We start from the raw sequence: 23,290 nt of genomic DNA, 5'->3' as shown, positions 1-23,290 counted from the left end.
TGTGATGCACAAAATTTGGTATCATGTTACGGTAACAGTTAGAGGTGGATGTGTTCGATGTTTTTTCATCAGAACATCGATATTTATCGACGTTTTTCGTAAAATTGCCTTATTTAATGCAATGGTGTCATTTTTGCTTTTATTTTTATCGGTTATCGGGAGGTTTCAATGTTGTTTAAGTAAAAGTAAAACACATAAATCATACATTTTTTTTGTGTGTTTTGTTTCTATTGAAGCTAAGCCTTATTAAGCAGTTTTTATTTTATTTTTCTCTATTTTCTTTATATTACTTTTTCCAAAGTCATCTTTTTTTAACGTTCGATTTATAACACTACTTATTTAAAGCAGTGGTGATCAAAATGTAATTTTGCTGTGAAAAAGTTTTTTATAGTGTACATTTGAACACCACTTTTGATTGAATTCCAAATTTATGTAAAGAAAACTGATATTTATAATTAGAATTAAATTATTCATTTACCATTCATAACAAAAATTATATGCCTTAACTAAAGGTGCATATATTTGATTATAGAAATATCTTTGTCCTTAGCAATACCGAAAAAAGGGTTAATGATATGCCTGTTTTAGTAAATACATATGTAAGTTTTTCCCTAACTAAACACAGATATTTTGAACTGAAGCACTGGAATGAAAAACTCCAAAAATAAAAAGCAGTACACATTTTTTTCGCTTCCAGCACAGCCAATCAAATGTCCTATACATTTATTATTTAACATTCGATGCATTGATGTTTCCATCGATCTTTCTCCACCTCTAGTATCAGGGATCAGGGAGCAAACGTGCCTGGTGAATGCGACCATTCTTAAACTTTCCTGCTATCTCAGTTGTGTTGCTGGCATACGTACAGCTCTGTTCTTTTTTTCTTTAATAATTGCAAGAAAATGCAGAGCCTACTAAAAGCGCAGACATTAAGCTTTCCAATTTCAGAAATGGCAGTGTGTTCCCTTTCATGTCATAATTTGCAAGTTTGGCACACAACAATGTCATATACTACTCATTTGCCCGGGGGTACACAATCTCAAGATTATTACGGGGGGGGCTTATAGTACTTTTAGTCGACAAAGTTGTAGGGAAAAGTAATCATTCAGTACAGTGTAAGCGTTGAGAACAGTGTTTTTTTCGAGCTTTTTATAATTATATTTATTTTTTGTGAACTACAAAAAGTATTTATCTAGCTCACAATATGATTCCGTATTCGATTGTCGGTATTTGTTTACTACTTAGTTGGGTGGTTGGGTAACAACTGCTGCTTCCCCCACTCACTAATAGCAACTGGCTATAAAATAAATAATTAGTATTAGTAAACTATAAATAACTAAAGGAAAAAACAAAAAAAATTATGTAGAAGAAACGACAACATTCTCGTTTTAACAGATTTGTTCATATAATAAACTATTTAATGGACTATTTCTTGGGGGGTGGTCGTAGTGCCAAGCTTGCTTCCAGATCTTTGATGTGCTTGCCACCACCGACTCCGATTGTGGCACCAACGCCTGAGGGTCCGCCTCTCAGCAGTTTCTTTCCAGGACCACCACCAGATGACGGATGCGCGGCGCCTCCGCGTTTACCACGTTTGACGGCACTCCCGGCCGAGGATTGACCACCACCAGGTGAGCCGGCACCGCCACCGCGGAGCAACTGCGTCTTGTAGGTATGCTGATAGCCATAGCCCTCGGGATTGTTGTTAAACTTGGGACTATAACTGTCGTAGTCAAGGCTTGTGGACTTGTAGCCACCGGAAGCTGGTTTCCCATGGGCCTGACGCAGGGACTCCCAGCTTTCGCGCTCCTCCTCGTACTTGCTGGACAGTGGCTCCTTTTTCAGCACATACTGATAGGGTATGGGGTAGCCGTCATCCATGTCCTCGTTATCAATCCCGCTGGGCGGTAGCTTCTCCGACAGCTCCATACTGCTGGACACCGGCTCCGCAAAATAGCCGGAATAGCCTTTGTAATCCGGATGCAGATCGGCGGCTGCCTTCAGCTTGTGTCGATATTCCTGACCCTGCACAGAATGCATTTGACTGGCACTGGAGCTGACACCTCGCAGCTTCTCCCCCTTGTAGGGCAGCGAGTTAATGTCATGATAGATCTCTGAGTTGAAGTACAGCTTTTGCGGTTTGCTAGTCACGTGCTGTTCCTGCTCCTGTTCCCGATCCCGATCCCGCTCCCGCTCCCGTCCCCGCTCCCGTTCCGGTGTTGTGACCACATGCGATAAATCAAACTCCTCGATATTCTTTAGAGCAGCTCCATGATCAAAGTGCTCCGAGCTGCTCTTGAGCGGCAAAGTGTACGGCTTCGATACCGTCTTCACGGTGGCCGTCTGCAGCGGAGCACGAGTCTTGATCTTATAGATGAACTCTACATTGGGTGCCAAGGCTTCTGCCGACAGCTCAGGCGCCTGGTAGGCGGTCTCTGTCTCGGATTGATAGCGTTGTGGCTTGGTCAGCGCATGGGCACTTGGCTTATTGATGTTGACCTGATGATGCTGGTGCTGCTGCTGGTGCTGCTGCTGGGCATGGTATTGGCCATGCTGCTGACTAGACTGCGCCTGCTGACGACCCTGACCCGCTGCTGAAGGATTACTGTACTTGGGACGCACTGTGCTGCTGCTGTAGCGCTTTTCCTCTCCAGAATTGGCGGAACTTTGACTGGAGTTGGGCAACGAGAGCAGCTTGTAGTAGGTCTTGGTGGCTGGCGGTGCCAGTTCCTGTGGTGTGGTTATTATCTTACCCTCCGCCTCCAGCTCCTTCATGTATTTGATGACAGACTTTTCAATTTGCTTCATTATCTCCGCCTTGGGTATCTCTGTGGATGCGGAGACACGCACCTTATCCTCCGCCTCCGCCTCGATGCTGCGATATGGTTGCGGTGGTGCATAACTATAGTATTTGGTGCGATATAGACGCTCGATGTCGCCAGCAGCGGATTCGGGTTCGGGTTCGGGTTGAGCGGGTGTCTCATATATTTCATAGCTCCTTGGCACCGATTCCTTCTCATAGACAGGCGCTGGAGCGGGTGGAGATGCTTCACTTGCCACATTAATTGTATGTTGCTGCTGTTGCTGTTGTTGTTGTTGCTGTTGTTGCTGTTGCTGTTGGTGTTGTTCGGCTAGCAGCAATGCCTGTTGCTCCACTAGCTGCGCCTGCAGCTCCGCCTGCATTTGTGCCTCCAGCAGCGCCGCCTGCGCCTGTGCCTTCACCTGTTTCAACTGATCCTGCTCCAGTTGTTGCTGTTGTTGCTGCTGCTGTTGTTGCTGCTGCTGTTGTTGCTGCTGTTGTTGCTGCTGTTGTTGCTGTGTATACTTATGCTCAGTAGTTGAACTTGGATTGTAGGGACGCTGTGTGGCAGCCACAATACGCAGTTGCGGCTGTTGCTCCTTGTGACGTGTGCCGTAGGCCATCTTCATGGCATTGACCACGTACTCGGCAGCCGTCTCCGAGTCATCCAATGCCTTCTCGTGACTCATATCCCCGTTGTTGTTGTTGGCTGTTCCAATCGATTCGGAGGTTGTGCTCAAACTAACGCCGCCGTAATACCCATTGATCTTGCCATGCGGCGGTAATGAAGACGTCTCGTGCTCGGGTCGTATCAGATTTAGCTCCAGCTGGCCATAGCTGTAGTCTGTGTGAGAAGCGAGAACGAGTTTGAAATTGGTTAAAAACGTTCGTTTTAACTAAAATGTTAAATAAAGTTAATTTATTAGGTAATAAAGTTGCCAGTTGTTTGCATTTAATGCAGCTTTTAGAATGCCGCTAAATTCCTCATTCGATATTGGTAACACTCATCAGCTGATAAGCAGCTTTTAAGTCTTATGGAAATACAGGGTATCTCGAGTATTCTATGATTTTCTCTCTTTATCTCACGTTTTGTAATTCATTTTAAATGATTTTGAAACATTTTGTTAAGCTTTTCAAAAAGCTTTACGTGTAATTTAATATTGCATAATTACTGGTCGAGATTATATTAAGTTTGTGCAAAGTAGGTAACCGTCGGAAAAATGCGTATGAATTAAGAGGTCATTTAATGATCAAAGCCACATTCCGTTTAAAAATCGGTTCAGTTTTGATAAAGCTATGTAAGTTTGAAGTTGGTCTAACCCTTGACCTAGCAGCTTTACAAGTCAAAATTTTTGTTCAATTTGGCATGATTTAAAAAAAATTATATGAAACATTTTAGATTTTAATTTAAAGTATTCTTTTTTACCAACTACAATTTAAGGCTTCGATTAAAATTGAAAACTTGAGATTTACAAATTTTTTTTCTGAATTTGAAAGCCTAAATTCGAAGCCTAGATCTAGAGGGTATATATTTCTTGACCGTAAGTGATCAAATTTGAATGAAGAATGAATTTAGAGGCCGATCCTTGATCAAAATGACATTTCGTTCCATAATGAAAAAAACTTTCCGTTTGAAAATCGCTTCAGTTTTGACCAAGGCCTCAAACCACCAAAATTTTGGTAATATAGCAAGATTTAGGTTTGGTTTGCGAGCCGGCTTACATGCCCCCTAAGCTTAAAGTTTGGGTTCGAACCTTTGTTCAATTTAATACAAAAAAATAGTTTTATTACTTAAATTTTTTCTGGACATTTAAAATTTGGTCGAGTTCGAATTCAAATTTTTATAATAATCTAAATTTATTCGAAGATTTAAGTATGACTTACTTTTATCCGAAGTCTCAATAAAGTTAAGTAATATTAGAAATAATACAATTTATGTAGTTATTTTACATTCGAGCCGAACCTTTTATTTAAGAAAGTGGTTCGGCTTAGTTTCGGGTTTGGTTTATGATGGTTTTGACAAAGTTATGAATGTTTGAAATTGGTCCAACTATTGACCTAGCAACTATGCAAGTAAACATTTTCGTTGTCTTTTTATATTTATAAAAAAAAACCAGTGGGAAAGGCTATAGTCGAGATCCCGACCATAGGATACCCGTTACTTATTCAATATATATTAAAGTACTTTAAAGATATAACTTGTATTACTTTGAAAACATTAAATCGCCATAACTGACGTTCTACTTGTCCGATCTTTATGCGATTCAGTGGGATAATAGATAATGCTAATAGAAATCGTCAATTACCACAAGAAACGTATTATCTTAAAAATTGTGGGTGTGGTGGTTTTTTGCGATTTGAGGGCGCGGAAGGAGGCGTGTCAAAAATGTAAAACAAACTTGATCTACGTGGGGTCTATAGAAGTCTGCGTGTAAAAGTTTGGTATCTCTATCTCTTATAGTCTCAGAGATCTAGGCGCACGGCTCGGTTGCTGATGCTGATCAAGAATATATATACTTAATGGTGGCGGAGATGCCTCCTTCTCCCTGTTACATACATTCCAACGAACACAATGTGCCCTTTTACTTATTTTTTAAGTAACGGGTATAATTAAATACATACAAAAAATAACATAATATTTTGGAAAAAACTACGAAAACCGCAACTGTGCAAACGTTTCAATATTCGGCTCTTGAAAAAGAATTTATTTCGGATACGGGCTAACATTTTTTTTTATCAAGGCCATAGCTTTAATGAACTGCACTTGCAAATTCAAAAGATCAATGACTTAAGGCTGTCATATCTCCTGACTCTTTACATTTTTGAATGGTCATCACTCTGTTTGAGTTGGACGTTGAGTCTCTCTCACCTGGCGTTGGTTCCTTAGTTCTTGTATGCACTGCTGCACCGCGACGTTGATAGCCACGTCCTTGGCCATCTGAACGACTTGCGGCTAATGCCAGCTGATCGGGCACAATGGATCGCTCACTGGACTCCTCTGCAGCTGTCTTTGCAGCAGGTCGTCGACTGAGGCGTGGCTGTGATTGGGCGCTACACAGCGACAATTGCAACGTGAACTGAAAGTGCAAGTTGGTGAGAGTTAGAAAGAGTAAGATCAAGAGAGAAAGACAGATAGGTGAAATGATGAGGCCAAAATGTGGAGCAATTAAATGGTAATTGTTAACGATGTTCGATGTTGGATGTGGTTCGGCATCGATTGTCGGCCATGTGAATGCAAAGCGCGCATTCAGTTGGCCATTTGCTTTTCTTTAAATCAATGTTGTTACTCGTATCTATGCATGTATGGGTGTGTGTGTGTGTGTGTGTGTGTGTAAACACCAGTAGATTTTGTAATTAAACTAATTAAAGTTAACCAATTCGCTTTCGCTTTCAACGGGGTGCAGCGCTTATAACAACGGGAATGGGCCACTTGCCAGAGCACAGCCCCCGCCTACTTCTCCGCCTCCTCCGCCTCCTCCTCCTTCTACTCCTCCTTGTCATCGTTTTTGGCTTAATTTCTTATGATTGACTTGGCGCATGAGCTGCGTCCGCTGCAAGTTCATTGGCCCATGCATATGGATGATGGTTGCCCCAACATAAAATGTTTTCAACACGCAATTTTCTTTTGATTACGACCGATTAAGTATGTAGTGCCTGGCGAGGATGGATGGCCTTCAAAATTGGTTGTTTATTGTATGATTTACAGCCTAAGTGAATGTTAAGACAGTTGCAGCTAATGTATGTACAAGGCTGAATTAATTGATGCGTTGCTAATGACAAATATCCACTTGGAAATGAACAAATGATTGACTTCCTTTGCCATTCAACTATCTAAATGGTTTTTCCATTTTCAAAATAGCTTTTTTTTGTATATTATTATTTTGAAAAACTAATCTTATTCTGTTTTTGTATATAATAACATTAATAAAAGGACGATTGTAGTGCAATTTAAAAACATAATTTTAAAAAATGTTTTTTCTATAATAAGAAATAAATAACTTCAATTTGAAATTAAGACTTTAAACATTTATTTCATGAGAGATCAAAAGTTAAAGTTTTTGTTAATGTCAATATTTATATGCGATACTACTGGTATAGCTTTGCTAAGACTTAATGATTAAGCTTTAAGTAAGTCTCAAAATAAGCATTAGATTAGAGCACAACAATATTTAACATCTTGATTTCAGAAAGATTACTTTGGTCGTAATATATAAGGGCTTTTTAAATAACGTACTATCGTTGTATTTGTGTTAAAATACTAGACCTGACAACAACAATTTGTACTGAACAGATGTTTAACAGATGTTAATAACCTAACTTATACGATACTTTATTCGATATTTGGCATATTTGGTATTTTTGAGGGCTATATTACGCTACTTATGATATTTTTTTGGCATCAAATGTCTGTCGCTAAACGATCTGAAAATATTATTTAATTTTAAAATCCAAAACTACTTTTGCAATGAATCTATAGCTTAAAAAGGACTTTTCTTTATTTTCACTATGTCTATATCCTAATTGCTATTTTTTTTAATAGGTATGTTGCTCGTAAAATAAATTTAATTGCAAAAGATAATCTTAAATCAATCATTACTAGAATTGTTACATAAAGTAATAATGAGAAAATCGAAGTAGGAGTCTTTGGTATGTTTTTAAAAAAATATAAATATATCCTTTAGCCAAGTTCACAGTATAATAAGTCGTCACATGCTTCTGTGATTGATATTATAAGTATCATTTAATAGGTCCAGGGCTGCATCGGCTTTATGCATGTGTTTTTATTCTATACATTTATTATTTATTTTGATTGTTTTGAGTGTTTTTTTGTACTGAGCTTTGAGTTGAACGATTGTCTCAGTCAAACATTTCACTTTTACTCTTAGAAACTCCAAAGTCACTTTTTTTATTTCTAACTTGTGTCACACACACACATTGCACAATAAAAAAAAGTTAGTAAATTTTTTTGAAAATCCTTTGTTGATTTCAATGTAGAGTGTATCCTCATTTGAGTCCTCGGCCGGCACTACTTACAATGAGGAATGCCGCGACAAGGCTGAGGAGCGACCGATTCAGGTTCAGGCTCTTGGTAGACCGACAGCGCGTTGCCATTGCGAAGATCATTTCGCGTCTGTAACTGGATTTGAATTGTTAACGTCGAGTTGGTAAGGCGAGGCTTTTATAATGACGCTGCCGGCGCAGCGGAAAATTTATGCGAATGTGCGGGCCAAAGAAAACTAGCGAATTATAACAAAAACACACACAAACACCATGAGAGCGAGAGTGGAAAAGAGAGGGTGAAAGATGTGCTGTTACAGAGACATTCGCTTTTTTATTTTATTTTTTGCGCCAAACGGTGCATCGGTGGCGGCAACTTCAACGCCATCAACAGCTGAATATTCAAATTGTAACGGCCATTTAGCGCACTGTACGTATGCGTGATATATTCAGCTATCATAATGAGCTGCAAAGTATACGCCCCGTGTGACGCACATTCAACATCGACAAGTATCCGCTCCCCTGCTTATGTGGCTGCCACACACAAATCAAATGTCAAATGCTCAACTGGTTTTTTGTTTAAACTAAAGTTTCGATTTCGTTTCGGCCAATTAAGCCATAAACTGCACACACATTCACAGTGAAAATGCAGTTCAATGGAATGGCTGCGTTTTGGCATTGCTGGCCACGATGGGAAGGCGTCAATCAGTCAAATAGTCAAACATCTAATAATAATATATTTATAGCTCATACGAACATTAAATTCATGGATATTATGGTATTATGTTGTCTGCTGTGACAGGTTATAGCCTAATTGCAAACAACTTTATCTTAATTGTAGGGCATCAAATGTTTTCTCAGAGAAAATGAATTTTCTCAGCTTATAATTTACTAATATTATAGAAAATACAGAATATACAATTTGTTTGATCTGGATTATATTCTTATGCTCTAAATAGTTTAATCAATTGTTCATTTCGTAAAAAAACTTTTAAGTATATATTTTTAAACGTGTGAATTTTTTGATGTTTTAAAACTTTTTTAACAAGTAAACTACCATACAATTCTACAAAATAACGTTTTGCTTTAATTTTAATGTGCATTGGCTTATCCATATGTTATAGGAGATTTTATAATGCTCTTTAATTATCTTTAAATGGATTTTAAAGAAATTCTTTAAAAACGTACACATGTAAGCAACTATAATACAATTTTGAATAGTGTAATATCCTTAAAATTATGTATGTATTTTTGTCTTTATTTATTATTTCATAATTCCAATAATTATATGTATATAGTTTGATAAAAATCAAATAATCGAAAAAATTAGTTCTGAATTTGTAATCCCATTGTATTTTTTGGATTAGCTAATACTATAGGAATTCTTTTATTTTTTTCGAATTATTTCTTTATATTTACTAGCTAGCTTGAACAAATGTGATTAAATAATTTCCTATAAAAATATTTAAATGAAGGCAAACACTATCTATGGCTGACGAAGAGTCTTTAAGTTGAAACGATTAAACACATTTCGATTGTAATGCAACGCAGCGCGGCATCTGATCATCTTGGAGCCACAGCAGGAGCCACAGCAAGCACCACTTGCAACCATATTAACCAAAACAAGTGATTTTTTGTTGAAGTTGTTTTCATCTACTACGTATATAAGCGCTTTAAGGTTTCAGTTACTTCATGGTCACTGATTAAGTGCATAGTAATTAGCTAGCTGAGAGAAAAGAGTTGCACAAAATTGATGAGGATTTTTATCAGACCACAGGCCGCTTCGATGCAATTGTGTGGAGTTGTTACAAATGGATAAATAAGATTTCAATTTCGATTGCCGACCAGTATGAATACTCTTAAGCAGCTTAATTAATTTCGTTTTGAAAGCCAGGGTGAAACGGGTTCATTGTTTATCTATCACTTTCCTCTATGATGACAGCAGCGAGATTGTATAATTTATTAAATTTATATAATATATTATTATTATATTTTTTCTATTTGGTAGAACTGCAGCAATTTTAAACCAAGAAAATTTAATATAAAAAGATTCGCATGTCGGTGGCAGCATACATACATATACATACATACATTCATACATATGTGAAGATCAACAACCTTGCCAATGCGAATACGTGAATGCAATGCATGCTGGTTATATGGCCAAAACCAACAACAAACGACAGAAACCGACAAGTAACAACAACACATGCTGCGGCGGCAACGGCCACTGAAGAAAAAGACCCCAGTGCACAGTGGATCAAAATTGGTGTCTTCTTTATCAGGCATGATATGATTTTTATCTCAAACAACTCAAAATAAGCACAAAAGCCACTGTCGGAGATTCTTAAAACCAAGTAACCAATGCTTCAAATATCAAAATATTTCTTGAGAGATTGGATACAATTTAACATTTTATTTTACTAATTTTAGTTATTATTTTATCGTTTTTGTAAAATGATTCCATATTTATAGTTAAATAATCGCTAAACCAACGAAAAAATCACCATCACTTATTGGTAATAATTTCTTTTTGCAGCTGCTTAGATAGAAATGAAATGAATTTATTATCAATTACGTAATCCCTCCATCAATGCATGGTTCAAGCTTTCTTTTGGTTTTTTTTAAAGTATCTTAAGAAACTGTGGCATTAAAATCAAGGCTGCAAACCACCAAAATTTTGGTAAGGTTTCGGTTCGGCGGTTCGAAGCACAAAGCAAGACTTAGGCTCGGTTTGCAAACAGGTTTATATAACCCCTGAACGCAAGGTTAGGGTTAGAATCTTTGTTCAATTAAAAAAAATATATATTTATTTTTTCTTATTTTCTCTTTACTTTTTAAACTAATTTAATTTTTACTTAAAAAAAATTGAATTTTGATGATAATTTAAATTTATTTGGAGATTTAAATATGACATATTTTTATCCGAAGTTTCAAAAAGTTGAGTAATATTTTAAAAACATCAAATAAATGTCATTATTTTATTTTAGAAGCAAACCTTTTGTTTCAATAATTTGAAGGGTTCGGTTCACTATCCGGTTTGAGCTGCTTAAAAACAAGAACCGAATCGGTTCTGCGGGGCTCGATTCAGAACCGGTTTGCAGCCTTGATTGAAATATTAATAAGCAATGCTGTTTAAGTTTTGCAAATTATATTCATATATATATATATATACCGTGCAAGCAACTTTTAATTGCCCAGATTTAAAGGAACTTTGAACCACTGTTCACATTGTGGTGCTTGCAACGCTTGGACAATGTTGGAAAATGTTACGTTTTGTGTGTTGGCTTGACGCTTAAGTTATTAATTTGTTCGCTGTTGGCGAGCGAAGTGAGCGAATTGCTGTTGTGCTCTGGTGTTTTATGTGTCCATTGTTATAGTAGCATTAAGATCATTATACATTTTATGGGCTTAACGTGATTGTAGTTGCTGTATCTTTCCCTCAGCTTTTCCTTTTGCTTCATTTTTTCATCGATGACATTGGGGAGTTGAAGTGTCCCCAACTAGCATCCGGAAATTGCTTGCAATATATTTGAAGATGCCACAAGATGTGACAATTGCAAGATATTGATCTTCCTTCCGCTTGACAGTGTCGCATTATGGGAGAAATGCGGGTTAACCGCTAGGCCACCTGGTCAGTTTGGGCGGGGCAGACAAGTTCAATATATTGGCTAACTGCCCGTCTGGCCAACGTGACAGCAATGGTCAATCGAATCGTTCACTTTGAGAAGAAACTTTCAGTTTCGATATCTTCGTGTTGGCATGCAATGCGGCAAGTGAGGCCTCCAGATATCAGTTGCATCTGCCAAATCGTTATTAATCTGCAAGTGAAGCTCATTTTTAAGTGTGCGGAAGTTGTTGCCGCCTCTTGTTGCAACTGTTTGCATTTATTATATATCTCATTATTTCGACTGGACTGCAGCTGAACTGCCGCAATGCAATAAGGCTAAATTATTGAAATTGGCACAATTTACCATCCATTGCGGCAGCTGATTATGTTAATTGTTTACATTGTTTTGCATACTTCAGTTTTACATAAAGCTCATTTAAATGATGTGGTGTAATTCGAATAACGATCCTCAATTATAAAAGTAGGTGAAAGTTGCTAAACTTTAAAAATTGGGGTACTATATTTTTCTACTTAAACATTTATCTATTTTTTAAATTTAATAAGATGACACGATAATAACTATGCTAGATTAAAAAAAAGTATGATGAAAGAGTTTCAGCTCAGAGAGATTTCCAAACTAAAAAACGAATGCAATATAAACAATCAACTATAAACTTTACCCAAAATTTCCAAATAATTTTCATCAAAGTCTGTCCATCTAAGTTGACTTTAACTAAGTTCTGATAAAAATTTATGATAAAACAATGAAGTTGTGATAATAAAAATGGTATGTACATTAGAGTGGGTCAATTTGTATGGAGTAAAAAAATGCACACAGCGGGCTTAAAAATCATAATCTACGATGAATTCTAAAAAGAATTCCAATTTTACGAAGAAATTATACCTATTTCATATATTGGTAATTGTCTTTTAGGTGAAACTTACCTTTAAAACAAAATAAAAGTAAAACCCCAAATAGAGGGCGCCTTTTGATGAATTAAGAGGTAAGAATAAGTTGGCGGTCAATTTTCAATTGAATTTTAAAATTAATGCAAAATGAACATTTTTATTGAAACTTGACAAAAGTGCTTATGCTTAAAATTCAATTTAAGACCGCCAACTAATTCTTATCACTTAATTCATCATAATTTGTCCTCTATCTAGGGTTTTTTTTTTAAATTTTAAAAATTTTAAATTTTTTGAGTTTTACCTAACAGACAATTATCCATATAAAAAACAAGAATAACTTCTCTGTAAAAAGTGGAAGCTCGATATTGATTTAATACCCATGGTTTTTTAGGCAATTCTTCTTAGAATTCATCGTAAATTACGATTTTCATAGCCGCTTTGTCGCGAAAAAAATTAACCCACTCTAATGTATATATGTTTACAACAGATTTATTTAGGGTGCCACCAAGTGATTGACAGTATCTGTTAAAATTTGCAACTATCACTAATGATTGTAGAAACTAGTTTACGTCAATAATGTGGTATTAATAAGAAAGTCGAACAAAAGACTGTAACTTTAAAATAATCACTTACTATGACATTTTTAAGATTTTTGGAAAGTATTGTAACTTTTGGAAACAAATCAGACATTGAAGAAGACTATAGCATTAAATGTAATTGATTTTTATCAAACATTTAAGCTGTAAAGAAATAAAAATTAATTATCAATTTTGCGTCGATTTGTACGTTAATTTAATATTACTGCTGCTGTTTCATCTTTTCCTGTTTATTTGGTTGCCGCTTTGCGTGATTGTAGCAACTTGTTATTAAAATGCTTATACAGCTTTTTGCTTTTTTCACCTATTATATGCAATGTGGTATTTAAAAATTTCTGGCATTTAACACCAACAAAATTCAAATAAGAAATGCGAGCCAAAATGCGCATAAGCTTCAAATTGATATGATTTTGTGTTTTGTTTATTTGTTTTATGCGTGACTTCCGTATGATCATTGATAATTGCATAAGCCTCAATTTAAGCGCACTAACGGGTACTTATACTCGTACCCGCAATCGTACGCCATGTTCCGCATTAAAATGTGTTAAATGCGCCAGGCAATTCTCCTTCAAACATACCATTTGCAAATTACAAAAATTATTGCATGCTTTTAGGCTGTGCCGAAAATTATCAACCTGGGGGAATACAAGTATGTATGCAACGATGTATTTTTTTTTTTTTTAACTTACATTGCTTTTATTTATTGAATCTTCTCCAAGGGAGACTAACAATAAGTTTATCAAATCTTATATTTAAAGCTTAACTATCAGTCATGTTGAGCTGGAAGTTCGTTTCGCTTAAGGCGGGTCCGACTGCAAACTTGAGCTAATTGCCGAGTAAGAGGATTTGGGTGCAGGGTAGCTTAATGTTGTAGTTCGCTTTTTGTTCTGCTATCTCATCTTTGACGTATATAACGTTCAAATCGAACATGTTCGTTTATGGGGATGTCCGCTGTGTATATTACGTATCGTGTTGGTCCCAATACACTTCCCTGAGGAGTATTCCCGATGTTCGTATGCTGTACGTATTTCTGATGTTATTCGGTTGACTTTCTCGATAGTACCATGGTTTTCTCGGAAGCCAAATTGATGTGTTGGGATTGTGTTGTGTGTTCTCAGTTGAGGAATTATGCGCGTCGAGAGGCATTTTTCAAAAAGCTTATACAATCACGGTAGTAGGCTAATTGGTCTGTACGATGATGGTATTGTATGATCTTTTCCAGGTTTGGGAATCATTATAATCACCGATTTCTTCCATTTTTTTTGGGAAGTAGCCGAGTGTTGTAATCGCGTTGTTAAGTTCACAGATGAGGGAAATACCACAGTTTGGAAGTTCAATGATCATTTTTTGAGTTATTAGATCGCAGCCTGAAGCGTTTTTTGGTTTCATCTGTTCTTATAAGACTTTTAAAATTTCATTTGGACGAAATTCAGTTGGTTTAGGCTCGCCAGGACTATGAGATGCACAGGATGATATTATAAACGAATTTGTTGAGGGGTTTGTGTTAGTTCTGTCTTTGTCGCTGCGGGCCCAGCAGCCTGAGGAGTCTCCTATAGGTGAGCCCTCCACAAAGGATTCTTGGTACTGGCTGGTGATAATTGCTCTATGTAGCGGCGTTGGACATCTGCTTCTTCTTGCTTTAGAGCTTTGCTGAGTTTGCGTTAAGCACCTTTAAAGCGTTGTTTCGAAGATGGCGACTGCCATTCACCTCGCAACCGTTGCTTTTCCAGAACAAGTTGTTCTATTTGAAGATTAGTTTTGCGTTGATTGGTCTGCACATGCGCGTGTTGTGGAGATTTTAGTTGCTGCAACAAGTACAGATTCTAATAAATCAGCAGAGCAGTCGATGTCCGCTTCGATGTTGAACTGCGGGGCAATATCGAGGTGAGAGCAAACGTATTTCTTGTATTTGAGCCAGCTGGTTTTGTGTTGTAAGTCTATTAGGATATTCCACATATTCCGGGGATTGGAGTAGATTTATTAACACGGGGGAGTGGTCGGATAGAACATCCGAAAGTGCCGTTTAATAGGCTTACTTCTGAGCTGATTGTTCAGTCAGAGAGTCCTACCTTAAAAAAATTGCGCCTGTAAATCATTTTGTGCGATTTGTGGGCGAAGGGGGCGTGGGATCCAAAATTGGAACTTCAAACTTCAAAACTTCACCTGCGTATGGTATTTAGGAACCTACATACCAAATTTGAAGTCTCTAGCTCTTATAGTCTCTGAAATCGACGCATTCAAACAGACGGACGGACGGACGGACAGACAGACGGACAGGGCTAGATCGACTCGACTATTGATCCTGATCAAGAACATATGTACTTTATGGGGTCTGCAACACCTCCTTCTGCCTGTTACATACATTCTGCCAAACACATTATACCCTTTAAAAAAAAAACATAAAACGCCTTAAAATTTTTTTTTTCATTTCATTTATTTGTGCAAAAATAATTTTAAAAGCACATATTATTATTAAAAACTAATTATTGCACATATTTAATACAATTTGTTTGCTGTTAGCGAATAACAAAAAAATTATAAAAAAAAAATCGAAAGTAATTAATGCAATAATAATAATTATTGGATTACGATAATAAAAACAAGTGGCATGTGGCATGAGCATGAAATTGATGGAGATAAAACAACGCGAGATGAATTTGAAATTGATTGATATCAGGAATGGAATCGGATCGGATTAATTGCTGTGCATGATTCGATAAACTGGTTCGCAGCTGGATCCGCTTCCAAATTCCACAACAGAATAAATACTAATGTTAGAGTACTCTCTTTCTCTACACATAACTCAACAACAAACGTAAAACGAGCAATGATTTTAAAGTACATACAATACAATATTAACAATATGAGTCAAATTCCGGTTGAAACCCTTCGATTAACCCTCGAGCAGCTGCGTCGTCTTGTACTCCACCGCCGAGCCCATTTCGGCGCCGAGCTTTTCTCGCACATACTCGCGTATCTGTTGCAGCTGATGCTCCGCCGGATGATCCGCCTTGGCCGCCCTTTTGCCCTGGCGCACCTGACGTGGCATTTTCAGTCCATGGGCGTGGTAATTATAGGGCGGCTGTGTAATGCCCATGGCCTCGGCGGAAGCTTGCGATGGCTGATAATCATCCGCTGGCGCTTCGACATCCACATGAACATTTTCCACCTGCTGTTGATGCTGCTGTTGCTGTTGCTGGTGGTGGTGGTGGTGATGATGTTGCTGGTGGTGCTGTTGCTGATGCTCCTCCTCGTAGGGTTGTATGGAGGACAGGTCATACGTATTGGCGCCATAGTCGCCGCCACTGCTCTGTGAATTGAAGATGACCTTTGTGTGTGTGGCACGTGGATTGTTCTCGGTTATGGGCAGCTCATGTCCAGCCGACTGTGCTTCCGCTGCTGTAGGCGCCTCCTGCTCCGCCACATATATGGGCTGCTGTTGCTGCTGCTCCTGCTGTTGATGATGCTGAAGCTGATGATGCTGAAGCTGATGCTCTGCGGCGGCCGATGGTTCTGCGTATTGCGCCTGAGGCGCCATGGCAATCAGATAGAGATGTGGCTGATAGCTGCTCTCATACTGCGCCTGCTGTTGTGGTTGGGCATAATAGAACTGCGTCTGCTGCTGGTGGTAGCCGCTGGGATTGTAGTACGCCTCTGGTGCAGGCTGCTCGTACTGAATCTGCTGCTGAGGCTGGCGACCCTTGTACGTCTGATAGACATCATCAATGGGTCCGTACTGTACGGGCGGCGGTGTTGGTGCCAATTGATGGGCATAGCTAACATCGGGATGATAATGTGCCTCTTCATGCTGCTCGGGTGTGGCATATTGCTGTGGTGAAATCTCCTCCGGTTGCTGTTGCTTACGCTGTTCGGCCTCCTGCAGCAGATGCAGATACTGCGCGGCGCGTATTTCGAGGTATTGCTGTAGCAGTGTCTGCAAATGCGCCGCATACTTTGCAGGTCCGGGTATGCGCAACACTATGACTGGCTCCTGGTAGCCAGCGCTTTCATCTCCGCCAGCACCGCTCGTTTCATGTTGTGGTTGTTGCTGTGGCTGTGGCTGTGGCAAATCAATTTGCGGCTGCTCCGGATGCACATGTTGCTCTGCCGCCGGCTGTTGTGACTCATAGCTGGTTTGTGGCTTCAGCTCGTACGAATAGGATGGCTCAATGGTCACACTGGTCACCTGCTGATGCGGATGTGGCTGCGTCGTCTCTGGCTGCTCATAGTCCGCTGGTGAGTAGGCATACGCATCGGGCGATTCCGTTGCGGGTATATCGTGCTGGGAGTACGGATAGAACATGAATTTGGGTGGCGTGTAATCGTATCCCGGATGTGCATAGCCATAGCTGTGGAAAGACAATAGTGGGCATTAGTATCAGCATTACAATATGGTATACCTAAAACAAGAAGTGGAAGAAATGTAGATCCGTTATCGTTATGAATTCTCGAAAGATGTTTTGCCGTCTTGTTACCATTCACTTCTGGCAAAAACTTGACATTGAACTTCTGAATTTAATTTCAATTGAAATCAGTGTAAGTTTATTATAAAACTCAAGAAATAATCATTATTTTTAATTTTTTTTTATTTTACTTATGATTACTTTTGAGCAAAAAAATAAATCTCAAGAAATAATCATTATTTTTGAGCAGAAAAATAAAACTCACAGAATAATTATTATTTCTTGAGTTTTATATTTTTGATCAAATAAAAATCAATTTGGTTTTTTGACTTTTCTATAAGGAATATGGACAAAATGTACAAATATACTAAAGAGCTGCACAAAATATTTTGAAATTCTACTTTACTACTGTACAGTACTTCCAGACACTTTGTTCTAGTGTAGCTTTGACAGCAATGTTATATGTTCTACTATTTTGTTTTGAAATAGAACAAACACAACAGAATATGAAAATTCTCATTACAGTGCTTGAGTTCTATTGGGAAGTAAAATTTCAAAACAAAACATGTTATAGTAAGAAAATCATAATTGTTCTAGTGTACAGCGAGTGCACTAAAATATAGGGAAACAAATGAACGCCTTAACTCTCTCTTCGCTTTCCTCTCCTTCTTAAAGGGTGGTTAATATCTAGCTGGTGTACGACGTCTCATAAATTGGCAGTTTGTTTTGGGTATATTTGTGCCACAGAATAAGCGCCATCTGTTGATTATATATACTGTCAAGCTATAGCAAGCAGCTTTGGGTCATTCGCAATTATAATATTATTGTGTGATTAAATTACATTTGTTTTCTTAAAAGCTTTTTTCAATAAATTTTTAATTAAAGTTCTAGTGTACAGCAAAAAATTTTTCAAAACGTTATGTGTTTTACTTCAACAAGCTTTGAGTTCAGTATGGTTCTAGTTTAGTTGTGTTTTGAATGTTTTGGTTCTATTTGGCTTGGGTTCTATAGGTTCTATTGCTTGACGTATAGTATTTGTTCAAATATCAAAAACTTTTGACACTGAAGTATTTGTTTTAAATTTGGGCACAGTGCTTGTAGAACATAGTTTTTGTGCTTGTGCAGCTCTTTAAAATATACATACATACTTATATATCCATATTCCTTATAAAAAAATCAAAACACCAACTTGATTTTTATTTGATCAAAGATATAAAACTCAAGAAATAATCAATATACCATGAATTTTATTTTTTTTTTGCTCAAAAAAAATTATTATTTCTTGAGTTTTATTTATTTACTCAAAAATAATGATTACTTTATGAATAAAATAATAATAATCATAAATTTAAAACTCATTTTAAAATTGCATAGATTATCCTTAAAGTTAAAAAAAAATAAAAAAATCATTATTTACTGATCCTGATCTATAATCCTTATAAAGAAAAAAAGGAAATCCGGATCTCATTAGGATGACGTTGATCATAATACATATAAATATATAATATATTAGACTGCACTCATTTATATGCGTTTTATTTTCATGTGAAAATCAACCTAACTTAATGATAATGAACACTTGACACAATTGTTGTGGAAAGTGATTATGGTGTTCTGGGAACCGATGGTAGGATAGAGAGAGAGAGAGAGAAAACGAGACAGCGAGAGAGAGAGAGAGAGAGAGAGAGAGTGGGGTGAATGCTTGACTCACATAGAGATCAGGAATAGTACAGGGGCCCCATAAGACGGAAATCCACTTCTTAAAAAATTTTTTGGTAAGACTTGTTCTAGAAGAATTTTTAAAATATGCAATTTTTTTGCTTGCATTTTGATCATTATAGTAATTTCGAATGTCAGAGCCGATTTTAAAAAGAAACTGCTTACTAACATACATGTGTGCTGTGTACACAGATCTACTTCTTACTTTTAAATTTAACATCTCTTAGTAAGGGGGAGATTGTTGATGAAATGGTATGAAAAATACTGCGGATGGGCAGATACATTTAAATAAACAGGATATCATTGCAAGTATCTTCTTTGATTCTGTCAATTATCGAACGTAATGACATCACAAATGAAAATCTGAGCTTAAAACTAGCTCAAACTGGTTTAAAGTGTGCAGAGCACCACCAAACTGGGAAGCACCCAACTGTGGTTACACTATGCACTATGGGAAAAAGTCCGATATTTTGGCATAAAGACCAATTATTTAATTTTTTGATTTTCTTAATCTGAATACTCGGGTGAGAACAGAAAATTTGTTTTTTTTTTGTTTTTTCGGGACTACCCTAAATGTTTGAGGCTCGATTGAATTCAGCTGATTTAGAGTTGCCATGTGAAGTGAAAAAGCGCACAAATTTACTTGAACTTACAGCTCGAATTGTGTTTGTTTGGTTAAAATATAAAAGTAAAGTAAGTAAAAAAAAGTGTAAATATGAAGACGTGGTTCAATTAGAAATTGAAATTGAAATTCTGCAGTCTAACTAACTCTAACTAAGCTGCATGTCAAATATCAAGTCTCTAGCGTTTTACTTAGAGTTTTTGCCAAAATGTCGGCCCTTCTTCCCATGGTGCTATGTTAGTCATAGAGCAGTCACTGACCCGAGTTCGCCATCGATGGTGCGCTTGTTGTTCTTGCCGTTGCCGCTGCTGTTGGTTGAATTGTCACGCTCTACTTTGATCTTAATCTTGTTGCCATGAAGCTTAAACTGTTTGTCCAGCTCTTTGATGAACTCCAGATCATCGGCGGGTAAGTTGCTGAATCTGGCATCCAAAGCTGGTGCCTTTGTGGTTCTTGTCTTGCCGGTGGTTGCAATCTTGACGCGTGGTTTGCTTGGTTTTGTTGTGGATGATTGGGTGCCAATTGCCGAGGTGGCTGCAGTGCTGGGCGTCTTAGTGGGTCGCTTCTTCAGAGTGGTTACCTTCTTCGGATACCCGCTGCCTGATGACTTTGTGGGCGCCTCCGACTGTCCTACAGCGCTGGCCAAACACAGCGCTGCACTCAGTGTGCACTGCAATAAGAAGGATGCGAAATGTTAATAATACTTAATAAAATATATATTCATAGAGACGAGTGGTGCTGCTGTCGCTCGCTTTTGTTTGCTGGCACCTTTGTCTCCTCCAATTTGGGTCCAAGGTGAGGCGCAATCGAGACAATCGAACGGCGCTTTGATTGCGCCAAAAGCTCTTTTGTTTTTGTGCTCTTGGCTATCGAATGGTCTCGATACAAAAAGCCAAATCATCAAAAATCAATAAAATCAAACGATGCTTTCAGCAGCACCAATAATAAAATCAAAAACAAACACATTTACAGCTCGTTCACCAACACACATTCAGATATCTCACATTTGACATTTGGTCTAAGCCAAAATGTGGCTTGAATAAGGTGAATGAATGAAGTGAATACTTTTTTTTCTTAGATAGTGCATAATTTACCAATGGGGGTGATGTTTCTATTGCTGCTGTTGTTGCAGCTGTGTGAGGGTAAGCGATTTTTTTCAAGTTCGTGTCTTAAGTCTTCTGTTTTACCATACAATACCAACATGATTCAATTGGTTTTTCTTGTTAACAACTACAAAAAAAAAAACCACATTAAAAATTTAGTACAGTGAGCCTAAGTTAGATGGACATTTCCGGAGATTTTTCTATAAATATTCTGCATACGTATATGATGCAATACAAGAGTTTAAAATTATATAGAATTATTCTTTGCTTTATAAACTTCACAACATTGAATAATCTTTAAATATATATATTGTATTTTTTCCATAGGTTGAAGCTGTAAGCATATCGGTACTGCAGTAATATGAATGCATTGGATTTCATATCTATTATACAATTGATAGTATTCAAAAGCTATCATGCATAATAACGAGTAAAACGAATACATATAATGGCAATAATTTTCGTGACATAAAATTTCATATTAAATTTTTCCTAGATTTTCCGACTACATTTAAAAAGCCTTTTAAAATTATATTTAAATTCTATTGCTTGGCTTTAATTTAGCTAAATATCATATCGAAAAGATTATTTGAAAATTATACAACTTATCTTAATTGTCTGTGCTACAGGGTATCTCCAATTCGTTTACTCCAGTGTGTTTTTCTGCATAACTGAAAAAAGTTTCTCTGTCTTTTGTCATGTCTATAATTTCAACATTTTGCATACAATTCGAATAATTGTATTTTACAAGCTGACTGGCAACTCCGCAAAAATAATATAGTTAAATTTTAATTGCATTTTGTCACTCAATTACAGCGCTACGATAAATTCAAAACTGGGACAGTGTGTCAAGTTAACTCCACTGAACTTCTCTCATGATAGATCATTTACGACCGCGCTGTTATTTTTATTATTTTTTTTTATTAGTTTGGGTGTATGTGTGTGCGTGTGTGTTAAGCAGGAAGACTTTTTGGCAAACTTTCGTTCACTAGCTGCACGGCCGCACCTGCAACAGCAGCAATAAAATAAACAGCAAAAATGCTCAAAAAAACAAAAAAAAGACAGAAATAATTTCTGTCAAATGGTTACATTTTGAATGGGGATGGGGCATGGTTATAGCCCCCCAGGGAGGAGAGAGGCAAGTGGAGGAATGAGTTGTGTGGGGAGGCAAGGAAGTCGACGCGTTTCGCTAACATGCGAATTTATGTGATCTTTGTTGTTATATTGTCCGCTTTATATAAGGCGGCCAGCAACTGCCCCCTCTTTCTCAAGTCTATCCCTCTCCCCGCCCCTCTTTCTATTAGCGTCCGCCTGTCAGTTTCGGTTAGCATTGATTTATCTTTGGTGGTAACAGCAGCGCAAAAGACTTTTGTGCAATAATTTAATTAAAAGCACAGTTGCTGTTGCCTTTCACTTTGCAGAGTGTGACAACAAATTGTCAAGCAGCTCAGGCAGAACATTGTGCGGCAAAAAAAAAACAACAACAACCTCCTTCCCCCCCCGTTATCTCTCATTACAAAACTTTTCAAAGTGCCTAAAAAAAATATAAAATTTTAATTGAATTTAGAAAGATATTTTCGTTTTCCATTTAAACGCAATTGCAACACATAAAAATTGAATGCGAGTCTCGTGAGTTGTTGCGTTGCACTGTGGGACATTAAGGCGTAAAAACGTTGCAAAAATAATTTTTTCGATAAAAGCGATTGTAATAAATAATAATATATGCATTCGATAGAGAGAGAAATCTTCAAAGATTACGGATCCAAAATGCGCAAATTTTACAAAAAATACAAACTTTAAAACTGAATTGCAGACAAGTTAAGCGACCGATCGTTTAGTCGTTGGTTTCATATGAAAAGTATTTCTTCACTTGTTTCCATTTTATTCCAGCAATGTTTATTTTTCAAATACACATCTTAACTGGTTCAAAAGATATGATTTTTCACAAAATAAAATAAGAGATTTTCCCACTGTGCGTTGTTTGGAGCACGACACGCGTGCGGCAGCTGCAAGTAGAAATTGTTACCACAGGCGCCACGCAACGCGTCAAATTTAGTTGTAGTCTCATCATTTTGCTTTTGACGTTGTTGATGTTGTTTTACCGTTGTTACTTTGCTCAGCTTCTACAGCAGATAATCGCTTAAGTTGTTGTTGTTGTTGCTGTTGCTTGAAATGATGCAACAAAAAACCATAACAATAAAATGTAAATAAAACAACAATGAGCCAACTTGTTGAGCGGCTTTAGCGAGAGCTTTTAAAGCTCAAATTGCAGTTAATCCTGCGCCTTTACATAACAACAACATAACAACTAAATGCACCACATGCCACACCACAGCAACATCAACAGCAATAGCAACAACAGCAATATTTACAACAACAAACCACAAGAAACGAGTTCTCATTGCAAACCCGCCTCACATTTGCGTAAACATATTTTGTGGCCAACTCTGATGGTTTGGCAATCCATCGGGCTAATAAAACGTTGCCCCAATTAGCCAACTGATATGGAACTGGAACTGGAACTGGAACT

At 37.4% G+C, this 23,290-nt stretch overlaps 2 protein-coding genes across 2 annotated transcripts; both read right to left on the bottom strand.

Annotated features, from left to right (window-relative positions):
• Positions 1-1,425: 1,425 nt before the first annotated feature.
• LOC117793981 (myb-like protein AA) lies at positions 1,426-7,912 on the bottom strand. The gene is made up of 5 exons (XM_034634445.1): positions 7,835-7,912; positions 5,670-5,877; positions 3,439-3,644; positions 3,244-3,306; positions 1,426-3,084 (listed from the first exon to the last, which is right to left on the bottom strand). The coding sequence occupies exons 1-5, from the start codon at positions 7,910-7,912 to the stop codon at positions 1,426-1,428; spliced, it is 2,214 nt and encodes a 737-aa protein (XP_034490336.1).
• Positions 7,913-15,707: 7,795 nt separating this feature from the next.
• LOC117793980 (putative uncharacterized protein DDB_G0271606) lies at positions 15,708-20,670 on the bottom strand. Its single transcript, XM_034634444.1, has 3 exons — positions 20,662-20,670; positions 19,918-20,327; positions 15,708-17,262 (listed from the first exon to the last, which is right to left on the bottom strand). The coding sequence occupies exons 1-3, from the start codon at positions 20,668-20,670 to the stop codon at positions 15,807-15,809; spliced, it is 1,875 nt and encodes a 624-aa protein (XP_034490335.1). The 3' UTR covers positions 15,708-15,806.
• Positions 20,671-23,290: the final 2,620 nt, after the last annotated feature.

This window comes from Drosophila innubila, chromosome X (genome assembly GCF_004354385.1).
Source record: "Drosophila innubila isolate TH190305 chromosome X, UK_Dinn_1.0, whole genome shotgun sequence".
Lineage (NCBI taxonomy): Eukaryota > Metazoa > Arthropoda > Insecta > Diptera > Drosophilidae > Drosophila > Drosophila innubila.
Note: the sequence above shows the minus strand (reverse complement) of the source record. Positions and strands in the feature narration are given on the sequence as shown.

What these genes read in the sequence shown, in the direction of transcription:
- LOC117793981 (XM_034634445.1), bottom strand. Translation starts at nt 7,912, where the DNA reads ATGGCAACGCGCTGTCGGTCTACCAAGAGCCTGAACCTGAATCGGTCG. An exon ending in AACTAAGGAACCAACGCCAG is followed by an intron (nt 3,645 to 5,669) that starts GTGAGAGAGACT and finishes CTTCTCACACAG; the next exon opens with ACTACAGCTATGGCCAGCTG. An exon ending in AGACGGCTGCCGAGTACGTG is followed by an intron (nt 3,307 to 3,438) that starts GTCAATGCCATG and finishes CAGCAACAACAG; the next exon opens with CAGCAACAACAGCAGCAACA.
- LOC117793980 (XM_034634444.1), bottom strand. An exon ending in ACCATCGATGGCGAACTCGG is followed by an intron (nt 17,263 to 19,917) that starts GTCAGTGACTGC and finishes GTCTTTCCACAG; the next exon opens with CTATGGCTATGCACATCCGG.